Source organism: Rhinichthys klamathensis, unplaced genomic scaffold, assembly GCF_029890125.1.
Source record: "Rhinichthys klamathensis goyatoka isolate OS25496 unplaced genomic scaffold, OSU_Roscu_1.1 h1tg000064l_1, whole genome shotgun sequence".
Classification (NCBI taxonomy): domain Eukaryota; kingdom Metazoa; phylum Chordata; class Actinopteri; order Cypriniformes; family Leuciscidae; genus Rhinichthys; species Rhinichthys klamathensis.
In genome coordinates, this window is record NW_026606607.1 from 5,549,303 (window position 1) to 5,561,728 (window position 12,426).

Consider the following 12,426-nt stretch of genomic DNA (forward strand, 5'->3'; position numbering starts at 1 on the left):
ATTTTGGGGTGAACTAACCCTTTAATAACCCTTTGTTGATCCGACTGTCTTTGGGCAGGGATGCAAAAAATCAGAAAGTATAATTTGTAGTTTTCACAAAGCCCTGGAGCTGTCAAATCTATAATAAATAAATGGGAATTTCTCGGTCCGGGTAACATGGAGAAAGAGTAAACATTGTTTATTTACATACTAATGACATTGTAACAATACAAAGTGGGTTGAAAATCAGCAAAGATGCACTTTCAACTAAAAATAATATATATATATATATATATATATATATATATATATAGCTAATTCAAACTATTAATAATGATGATTTATAAATAATACTTAAAGAACACTGCCATATTTGAAAGAATTTGAAAGTAAAATATTTAGCAGCAACTAAAATTTCCATCTTTTCCACAAACAAAACGAGTGTATGTCTTCAGAAAACTGGGATATAAGTGTCATATGGACAATTTTAAAGAAGTACTTTTGTATTTTTAGAGCTCTTATGGCCACAATCCTGGCTTTTCACTTCCACTGTAAGGAAAAGAGCAGCTTGAACATTGGTCAAAATTGTGTTCTACAGAGAAAAAGTCATACAGGCTTGAAAAAAACAAACAAAACATGAGGGTGAGTCAGCGATGACAGGACTTTAAATTCTGGGCAAACCTTAGATCATCCCCACAATCGGACATAACCGTGTCGTTGTTGCCGTAGGCTCCAGCTGTGAAGCTTCCTGTAAGTCCCACACTCACTAGAGTTGAGTTCCAGCTTAAAAGCAAAGTGTGTGATTGGTTCCACACACACATTCACTCTAACTACATCTGCATAATTACATTCTGCAGCAGGGAAGTCTCTCTGGAGCCATATTGTTTGGAGACCAGTCAAATCCCCTCTCAGGCAGATAACCCAAAGGCTAACCACAGCTGAATCCAGAAAGGCGTTTTTTTACTCTTTCCCCCTCAGAGTAATAATTGGAAATCCAGTTTACCATCTTTTTATCGATGGCGAGCGTATGAGCCTAACTGGTACCTTGATTGGGGTGCGTCAATAACAGTTGGGGTTAGATGTGGCGGGTCGCTAGTAGGCGACCCCTCGGTTCTTATCAAGTAAAGTGGTTTTTGATTAGTGTTAATGGGGATTGGTAATGGCCTTTGGCTGTTACATGGACGGTCATGCTTCAAGTCAGGATGCACTGTGGGAGTTGTTTGTTGTTGCGAATGCACACGCATAATTGCTTTTCTCAAGGGCACATAAGCCATGCGTCGCTCTCCTATATTGTGTGTGCGCAGAGAAAGTCATAAATCCACTCACAGTGTTTTGCAGCCAAGTTTTTCAAGTAATGCTTTAATGCCTTGCACTCGCATGCACCTGGGTGGCACAAACAAGACAGGTTAAACTGCATCGGTGCATGGCTTTCTATTCACCCGCCACGCTGAATGCCAGGCGTTCCTGTCGAGCTTCGCCCTTGCATGCTAATGCATGCATAATATTATTCTTATGAACTGCCAGTGACTTCATATGTTAGCCAGCACTCTGTCAAATTAATGTCAATTCCATTAATGGCGTTGTCCATTTTCTCGCCCTCTCCCTTTCACCGCTCAAAGTTTCTTTTCCCCGTGTGGTCGCAGTGTGCCACCGAAAAATCATCAAAGATGAAAGACAGAGAGGAGAGAATTAACGTCCAGGGTCATTTATCAAGAACGGGACCCAAAAGAGCAGATGAAACTCTGCCGATGAAAATCTGTCCTGAGAAATGTCACTGAGATATTAGGTTTAATATATCAAATCATGAGTCTTCCCAACAGTGCTGAGCCAACACCAGTTCGCCGCCTCGTGCTGTGCGTAAACACCGATCGGCTTTATAATCTACGGGGAGCGGTCAGCATGCGGGAAACGGCGAAGCAGCAAAGTGTCGCTAAAGGTGTCGTGATTAATGTCTGGTTTCGCGAGCTATCATTTGTCCCACAATAAAATTTGAGAATCTAAGCAAACCATCAGTTCGCTATCTGCCACATGAGGGATGAGCTCTTTCCTAACTCTGCGTATCCGTGGTCGTGATCGATGTTTCGTTTTGGAAAGCAATGTGGCGAACGGCAGCTGTGATTGTTCAGAAGACAACGCTAGTTTTGATGAATGCTGCCCACCTGCGTTCTGCGCTAACTCGCAGTTCTTGCTGGATTTGAAATTAAAATTCATATTCAATGTGCGAGAGAGTTATAGCCACCACTTACCCAACCGGACCCAAGAGATCAAAGTTTGTCTGGTTTGCTCGGTCCAGTTAATCCTTACTGGTAGAATCAACCTTTGAAAGTGCCTGTTAAAGCAATATCTATAAAGGATAAGGGCCTGGAGTTAGTCAGATGATTTATGACCGTTGAGTGTCCTGTTTGGAGTTTAAGAATAATTAAAGGCTATTATTGCAAATAATCATAGTTCACCCAAAAATACAATTTCTGTCAAAATTTACTCACTTTAAAGTTGTTTCAAACCATAAACCGTCTGCTGAACACAAAAGAAGGTATTTTGAAGAATAAGAGTAACTAAACAGTTGTTGGACCCCATTGACTTCCATAGTATTTTTTTTTTTCCTCCATACTCAACTGTCTGGTTACTCATATTCTTCAAAATATCTTCTTTTGTGTTCAGCAGAAGACATAAATTCATACAGGTTTGGTACAACTTGAGGGTGAGTAAATGATGAAAGAATTAAAATTTTCGGGTAAACTATCTGTTTAAGATTTTATATTTGTTGCCTTTTAAAGAAATCTTGCTACTCTGTCAATAATCCTACTTCCTCTTGCTTAATAAAATAGCAAAATATTTCATTTTGGCCAGTAAAAATGATGCCAGGGCATGAAAAAATAAAAAATAAATAAAAATAAAAACCTGAACTAGTGGCTCAGCAGAAAAAAAAATTCTTTCAATTTGATCCCAGTTGATGAATATGAAAAGCATTGTTCCTTTTCTTCTCTGTTTAGGCATGTGAAAGCAGATCAGTAATAAGGCTCTTGATACCATCTCCAATAACAGACGAGAAAGCAGTGAAGCGCACAGCCCTTAATCGATGAAACATTCAGCGTCAGACACTGTACAGTATACAGTACAGCACAGCAGAGATTTGTTCAATCTGCCTGCAAAAAAAGCTTCAAAAAGTCCCACATTCATCATTCACGTTTTATCGAGCTGCAAAAGCTGGAACATTACGCCAGTTTATTTCTTCATGGATTTATTCATTCATAAATATTCATCCTCCACATATGTCACACACACACACACACCCACACACACACACACACATACACATGATTTATCTGAAAGAGAAATATTGCTTTTCTAATATTACACACCGAGATTTATTGTCTCTCATTACCATTGTTATCGCAGTAGCTTTCAAGTAATCTATTTTTACCACTATGGGCGTTCACTATTTACTGCACAGGAATATCATTCGGGATCATACATCTTTCTCCAGAAATCCATATAAGTGTGGAATCAAAGGCAGAAATCTGCAGCACAAAGCATTCTGGGACCCCACATTGACTGAATTAAGCGTCTCTTTAATGGAAATGGTCTATTTTCCAGGGCATTAGAATGATCCAGGCCTGAGTTTAATTGGAGCGCTGTGTTTAAGAGGAGTGATGTTGTATGAAATGAAGTTAAAGTCAGGCAACTCCACACATCTGAGCTTGATACGGACCGAGGCTTAATCAGTCAGATGAGATCAGATTCTGATTTAAGACGGAAGGAAATAACAAGGGAGAAATGAAATGGTAATTGCTATTGATTACCTATGTGCGTATGACCCCACAGGCCTGGCTTTGCATACTTAAATCAACTTAAATAATTGGATTTGCTAATTTTTGGACGTGTAAGCGAGAGTGTGTATGGCTAGGACTATGAAATGCGTCCATGCTCACTTAAAGAAAATAAAAAACTTGTGATGAATTACCTAACCTTTAGTTTGTGTTTTGAACATGCACTGGATTTATTGGTAAAGTTTGGTACTTCGGTCATTGTATTGTACTTGATTTTTAGCAAGATTAGTTCTGAATCATTTATTATGTGATCTGTCTTTACAAACGAATCCTGCACACATGTCATGAGTACACATGCTCCATGATGAAGATCAGGATCTGAAGCAGTGGTGTGTGTGTGTGTGTGTGTGTGTGTGACAGAAGCATGACTGCTGCAGAACACGTGCTCACGGCTCAGTTAGTGTGATGATGCACTGCTGCCCCCTACCGGACGCACAGAGAATCGCATCACTATAGCATAATATAATAGTATTTTAATAGTTTTATAGTTTTTATAGGCTTTATAATACGTTCTGCATAATCTGAATTTTGAATGTAAATCGTTTTGTTTCAAAATGTTCTGATTCATGTGATAATGCAGTCAGTAATTTAACTGAATAAAAGACACCGGCCCAAAATCAAATGTCTTTTTTATTACACAATGGATTTGAGAACAGAATGGATTTGACTCATTAATAAACATACTGTAAACATTGTTAAGAGCACATGTTACAACAGCGTTTAGAATGTTTCAGTAAAAATAAAGTGTATATTAAAGTTCCCACAGTAATTTGGGATCAGATAGTGTCGAGGAAACAACAATAAATAGCTAGCTACTATCGCCATGATTGATAAAATAAATAATTCCAGCAGGTTTGTTGATTCTTATAGGCTGTATTTGCCGGTAATTGTTCACTTAAACAAATCATCCCAATATAAAATAGTTTTGACAATAATTGACACATATAATGACGTATAACTTAACCGCATCACCATGCACTCATTAAACATTACAGATATTTATACATGAATGAGTCCTATTTCATCTAACATGCAGGCTTACTGACCCGTCCTTATAACTCCATCCTCCACTCTTTTAAGACAACTGTATGGCCTTGTCATTTAGTCTACATGGTTTGAGACTTGAATCATTTGGATTGAATCAACATTTTAGCTAAAATTGAGTTTCTCTTCACTTTTGTCCACAAGTAAGTTTGACGACGCTTTTAAGTAACTGAATGTGGATTGGTTTGAATGGTTACTTCTAATAATGATTGTTTATGGAGGCGATATTTAAAACGGCGGCTCTGGCACAACGCACGTGTCCAAAGTCATAATATTTTTCTGCTTTTTAAAAAATGGTTATATTTTTAATTACTTTTAATAATTTGTTACTCATTGTCATGGATCACAAGATGTTACAGGCCATAACAATATAATATTTCTTTGTAAAAAGTGCCTTATAGCTGAAAATCATGATTTCTTGTTGTCCGAATTAGTCAGTGTATTTTTCCATCATGTATCGTATAATCAAAATATGTTATTTTACTTTTCTTTTGGTAATATTTCATTTCTTTGATTTATAAAAGCCCTTAATAGTCATTTTGCTAATTCTAAATTAAATTGTTCAAAAATGTGTGTCCATAAATTTTGCTTCAATTCTGTTACCGTACTTTGCCTTTAAATTGGTGGAATTATCTCCCACAACTATGTAAGATATAGGAAATGATGTCACTTTTCAAAGATCTGAAGCACTGAGAGGCATGAGTGCTCTATCAGATAAAATATTTTAATGTAAACATTTCTTACAAAACGGCAAAATTGTTACCTGTTTTTTTTTTTTTTTTTTTTTTGCTTTCAGCCAGTGAGAAATTCCCTTTTCTATTAAGAGGCGATATTTGCCCCTTAATTTAGATTTCCTAAGGCAATTATTACTATTATAAGAAAACAAAATCCATCCTAATTAAATGTATGCATCGTATTTTATGAAAAAAAATCTTAAATTGAATAAATAGGCGAAATAATAAGACCGAGCAGAGAGCTTTATTCTATTTTATTGATTTATTTAAGAAATTAAAATGCTGTTACTACTGAAATGAAATCAGTCAACAGAAGCACAGACGCTCAATCTGAAGTGGCATTTTGATGTTTTTACACACAATGTTTAATGCAGCTCAGAGGTGACATGAATGTATTAACACTGCGATTAGAATTGCATAAATAATATAATGAGATTAGAAAAACGTGGATTCATTCGGTAATGAGACACCAGTCTGTGTTGCTCAGAGACACAAAGCTTCTGCTGTGGTTTTGTTTGGAACTATTTTCATTGAAGAAATACAGCAAAAACAGACTATTGACAATATTTGATCTAATGTAAATCACGTAACATTAGCTATTGGTTATTGTGAAAAATGCCCTCAGAGCTCATGTGTACGCCGATGCGCATCATTTGGGCCCAACATGATTCCACTGTGAGGAAAAGTGGAATTGGTAACATCATTATTAAAGGGGTCATATAATGCCATTTTTGTACAAGCTAATATGATTCTTTAGGGTCTAAATTAAAAGTTTGTAATATACTTTAATTAAAAATTCTCATTAGTATTGTAAGAAAACACTTATTTTACCTGGTCAAAAACAGCTCTGTTTTCAGCACGCCGTTTCAGTGCATATGACTTTAAATGATAATGAGCTTTGCTCACCCCGCCTCTCTGTTCTGTGCGTACACCATTTGTAACACAACAACACAATAACCATAACGCGTTGTTCAGTATAAACGTGGGATTATGAATTATATTGAGAACGTCATACATAGAAAACATGCCGTAATGTACCCTGACTGAGTGTAAACCTTAGACGCATTCATTGTGAAGCGTGCAGCTAGCGATTTGCAAAGATTAATATATTAATATAAAGTTTAATAAAACGTTACACTCACTTCCGTTCGTCTGGAGATTCAGCAGGAACACGAATATCTGGTACCGATCCTTTTTTCATGAGCAGCTTCTTAAGCCTGGTTCACACGGAACGATTTTAAAATTGTCGGCCGATTTTCCAAACCTGAGAGACCCCACACACGGCGATAAAAAATCACGGGTCTAACAGTTTTGGTCGTACAGTGTGTGGTGCGCAGCCACACGGCAAAATCAACACATCACGCACGAACCGATTTGACTCCCTAGCATTCCCAGGTCATACGGAAACACTCGCAAAATCCCTCGAGATCAAACGTGACTTCAGAGTAAACAACCAGTGTAGTTTGTTTTTAAATGGATGCTGCACATTGGTGGTGGTTGAGGAGATTCCCCCTTCCATGTGAAGCGCTTTGAGTGCCTAGAAAAGCACTATATAAATGTAATGAATTATTATTATTAAATTAACCAAAAAAAAAAAAAAACGTTACCAAAAAAAAAGGCGATGGTCAAAGAAGTGGAGACAATGCGAGCATGGACTATTTTGATTTTGTTTCCCGGTGCTTCCTCTGCGCCTCGTCACCTCGCTTTCTGATTGGCTACACGCCACAGTCCACAGGCTGCGTGCTCGTTTGTCCCCGGGAGACACCACACACGAGGAGAAATCGGGCCAAAAAAATCCAACATGTTGGATATCCCCGATTTGAGATCGGAGCGGTCCCGACGTCCTTCCGGGCAGACGAGAGCAGTCTTAACACACCACACACGGCAGGAATATCTGATCAGATTATTTACGATAATTGGAGCATCCTTAAGATTGTCGGAAGGGGTAAATCGGGGCTAAAATCGGCCTAATTATCCTGCCGTGTGAACCAGGCTTTAGCAAATCCAGCTTTATACTGACCCTCGTTTATAAAGCAGTCTGGTGAGAAATGATTCGCGCAAACATGAGAGCATTGACGTTGCTCGTGGGGAATATTCCCTTCGAAAACAAACTCAGCCACTGCATCTTCAGCGGTTCGGATTTAGGAACATTAAAATGACTGTGTTCGTTATTACACCCAAGAACAGAACACCACAATCGCTTAGACGCCATTCTGCTCATAGACAGTGCTCCAGCATATCAACAATGACCGAGCCGGTCCGCGCAGACTATGATTGACAGCTCGCTCATGAGCGAGGGCGGGTCTGTGTTTAAATGTTCCTGTCAATCAACAATCGTGGGAGGGGCTTCCGAGCGTGTGACGTCACACGGTCGAACGGCTTGATTTGAGGCAGGGGAAAACATATAAGGAGATTAAAACAAAAACACTGGATGGATTTTTATCATTATATGATGTTTGTGTACAGGCACTGCCAACACACATTTCAGTACAATCAACTTGTAAAAGTGCATGTGCCATTATAAGACCCCTTTAAGGGCTTAGCAAGAGACATTGACAACTTGGTCCATTATGCCACACTCAAGGCCGATGAGTTGGCAATTAAGAAGCTATAGGAAGCCATTAGAGGAACGCCAAGCGAAGTGAAATGCCAGTCCTCTAAAGAAATACTACAGACTTTATGTGTGTGTGTGTGTGTGTGTGTGTGTGTGTGTGTGTGTGTGTGTGTGTGTGTGTGTGTGTGTGTGTGTGTGTGTGTGTGTGTGTGTAAACCTGCCATACAGCTTGGGCAGTGAGGAGCTGTGTTATGTCTCCAGCACAAATGTTGAAGAACTGACTCGTAGGTTTGTCTCGTATTCCTCGTTTGATGATGCCATTATAGCTATATCAGTAATAATTGGCTATATTGTGGGAAACTGGCCATTGAAGGTCACTTTCTTTCAGAGTGCGAAGAAAAAAAGGAGAGAGAGCCCCAGTGAGAGCAGCCTCGACATTTTAATGTAGTCAATTTTGCCCCAAGCCCCTGTGAATTTTCTTTCAGCATCGTACCATTGTACAGAAATATTGCCATTTTCAAATGCCATGGTAGTGATGGGAGAAACGAAGCTTTCAAAACTTTGAATCAAATGCGTCGCAAAATGATCCACTGTTTGGAAGCACTTGGACCGCCACATGCTGGTCAAAACGCTGTAAATGCAACTAAACTCAGAACTCAAAACCCAAACAGGCATAAAACACTTTTTACAAACCAACTGCAAATGTTATTGAATGTGTAATCAACGTGCAATTAACAAATCATCTTAAATATCGAAGTGTCTGTATGTGTTGTTTTATTAAATCGGTTAATCAGGCTAATAAGAGGCTAACAACAACTCTTTCTTTTTATTTGACAAATATGTCATTATAATGTTAACAAATGTATAAACCTAAGCCGAGCTCAAGTAAAAACCATATCGACGCTGGTTCATGGGTTCTCAGTGATCATCGCCCCCTAGCGGAGAACCATTGACATTTTGAGATGTTTCGAATCAGTGTAGAAATGTAATGAAACCTCGTTTACTGAAATCCCATGACTTTGGAGTTTGATACGTATACGTTTCATGAAGCAATGTTTGAAACCCCCCATTACTATACCATGGTATTTGTATACCACTACTGTACCACATTATACCACAGAACAATTCTAGTTAAATTGAGAATTACGATTTTCTAGTTTGAAACAGAGATGAACAACTGAACAACTGTTCTCCCAACTAAACAAAATAAATACTTTTACTAGAGGTTCTGATGTATGTTATTTGCTGCAGTCTGAAATGTTTAATTCATCTGAATTTTTTTTTTTTTTTGAATGAATGATTTAATGACTCTCATAAATACTTCACTTGTTCCATTACGGGATGAATCAACGTTTTTGAACAAATCTCTTGAATGAATGATTCATGAAAAATACATTTTTTAACAGTCACTTTTCGCCCCCACTGGTGGCATAACGACGTAATTGATACAATAGGCTTCATGCCGAGCGTCACGTGACCAAGCCGGAAAACAGATCACATCGCTTCCGATTCAGGTCTTTTGTATGTGCTTCATGAATTTTTTTGCGGTTTTACTCAAGATAACTTAAAAGGAGCAAGCAAAAATGAGCATAACCAATGTCCCTCGCATGTGCAGATTGATATTTAAAAGTTTTTTTAATTTTTCTTCTTCAAACTAACGTTTAGATATTTAAATAGCATAAAACACCTATAACAAAGTGAACTTAGTAGGTTAGCTGATTACCTTAAAAATCCATAGATATTGTAGTTAGTTCTTACGGCCGTTAACACTTTCTCTGACAAGCGGATGCAATGAGACCTGTTTTCCGGTTTGGTCACGTGACGCTCGGCATAAAGCCTATTGTTAATTAAAGCATAGACACACAGGCGAATCGTTGTCATTTAGCAATGAGATCGTGTGAGTGTTTGAATCGAGATCGCCATCTTTAAATAATTAACCGTGCAGCTCTACACTATAGTGGGAAGTTCGGATCATTTTACTGACTCGGATCTTTGAATCTCGTTCATCAAAATTAACAAATCCTTTTTCAAGTCATTTCGTTCATTTCAGCAGAATGTATTTAAAATGTTACGTCAATAGCCAAATTCCCCAAACACATCATCACATTTAGAATAAGAAATGCAGTCGGTACCGGATACAGAATTGATTAGTTCATCTCGCGAGTCTTCGGGTTTGAGTCTTTTCGGTTGTATGTCACGAGGCTAACTGTATGTTGTTATTAGGCTATAGGCCTATGACCTATAAATAAATATCTTTATTAAAGTGATTTTCCCCATCATAGATACAGTTTAAAGCATTACCAACTCTTTAGTACCACATTCATGTGGAAAATGACCATCATGACAGAAATTCTAAACAATTATAAATTGAAAAAAAATAAATAAAAAAGCTATAATTTAAGACCAACAACGCAGAACGTAGGCCTACCTGTTAAAAAAACTGACTAAGCGCTTGTTTATAATAAAGTTTGGGAATTAATAGTTCTCATTTATGTGTCCAGCGCTGTCACATCATGTCACCTGACAAAAGAAGAACTAATCATTCTGTTTCCAGTACAGAACCTATAGGATGTTGTGCGGTCAACACAAAATGAACGAATCACTCTCTGAGACAACTCGAGTCATATTAAAGATTTGTTCAAAATGAACCGACCGACCCATCACTACTCTACACAGTATTCATTACATGGTACTCAATGGCACATGATGCAAGAAAAAAAAAAAAACCAGTGTTGCATATGTTCATGGTAAGTATGTTAATGTGTAAAATTAAACAGCAGACATTGATTTTCACACTTTGTGATTGTGGTCTTTATTGGTCAGGCAAATGTTAACACTTGATGCAATACATTCAAACATCAAACGGTGCTCTAGCAATGTGGACCTCGCCGCATACAGCGCTTGACACCGGAAAGTGGGATTTTTCCTTCTTTCTGAGAACTTCAGAGAGAGAAATGTGCTTTGAAGCGTAACACTATTGCAGACATGGCGGGGTGACAGCGAGTGCGTCGCTCGGAGCACAGCGACAGGAGAGAGAGAGGGCATAACACAGTCAAACCAAACCGCACAGCGTCTTACACTCTCCTACGATTAACACTGATTTCTGTAAAATAACAAAGGGTGACATTTTTCCAACACAGCGATGACAAAAAAAAAAAGCGGGCCCGGAGAACAGAAGCGTCGGCGACAGCGCTCGCGGGACAGACAGGCCCGTCTGAAGCGTGACCTTTGAACGCCGCCGATATTTGGATGAGTTTAAATGGCAGCCGTGGCCTCAGACTCTCTGGGTCGGTTCAGGGCCACGTGTTCCAGCTGTCCCGAGTCTGACACGTCGTAGCTGGTCTTGTACTTGGCTAGGATCTTCATGAGTGGACGTAACTTCAGCCACCACTGTTCCTTAGGGATTCTGTGACTGAACACACAGAACAGAGGGTCAGATATTATTCATAAAAAAAAAAAAAATTTGAATTATCAGGTTTATGGAAGAACTGTGGTGTGAACATACACAAAGTCAGTCTCATCTTTCAGCTGAACCACAGGCTGGAAAACCATAGCGCGACGCCGCATGCCCAGCAAACAGGCCGAGTCCTCTGTGTTAGCAAACACTCTCCCTGCGGGACACACACACGTTTAACACGCGCTTACAAAATCACTCTTCCTGCAGAAATGCTTCACAGTCTAATGAGAAGAGTTAACTCGGTCCCTGCCGTTGACGGAATTTTCCGCAAATCCTTGTTTTCACTGTTATACGGTAGGGGGCGCTATTACACACCTTCTGAAATAGTACAGAATCTCTGGATATTCAGATTTTCATACAACTAAATATTCTGGGGGCCATGAAAGTTTTGTGAAAATGCTCAAAAATGTTGGCGCTGACTGGCAAACTTAAATAAATAAAACGCTGGCAGGGAAAGAGTTAAAAAGATTCTGATATGGTGTCACAGTTTGCATATGAGAATAACTACATTATATCAATAAATAACAAATAAATGCATGATTTATATTCAAACATTCACAATAATTACCTGGTCTATTTGCAATAAAACAAAATTAAATAAATAAAATGTATCTATAAATGGAAATATATTACAAATCCACAAAAAAATACAAATAAAATGTGTAAACCTATGGAAGCTTGTTTCTGCCACAAAAAAAAAAAAAAAAAAAAAAAGGTAATTGTGAGTTTTTATCTAAGAATTCTGACTTTTAAAAAAAATAAAAAATTTTTTTTTACATTTTCCTCAGAATTGTGAAATATAAACTCGTAATTGTAAGTTAACTCGTA

The 12,426-nt window shown here is 38.3% G+C and overlaps 1 protein-coding gene across 6 annotated transcripts in view; it reads right to left on the reverse strand.

Annotated features, from left to right (window-relative positions):
* Positions 1-12,426, reverse strand: part of pfkpa (phosphofructokinase, platelet a) — a 305,449-nt gene that overhangs the window by 253,831 nt on the left and 39,192 nt on the right. For 5 of the 6 annotated variants that reach the window (XM_056249924.1, XM_056249927.1, XM_056249930.1 and 2 more), the window contains 2 exons: positions 11,647-11,752; positions 10,925-11,553 (listed from right to left, as the gene is read on the reverse strand). The exons of the other annotated variant lie outside the window; for it this stretch is intronic. In XM_056249924.1, coding sequence (XP_056105899.1) covers positions 11,397-11,553; positions 11,647-11,752 — 263 coding nt within the window. In that variant the 3' untranslated portion in view covers positions 10,925-11,396. Of the gene's footprint in view, positions 1-10,924; positions 11,554-11,646; positions 11,753-12,426 lie in introns of those variants that run through there. 6 annotated transcript variants of the gene reach the window in all.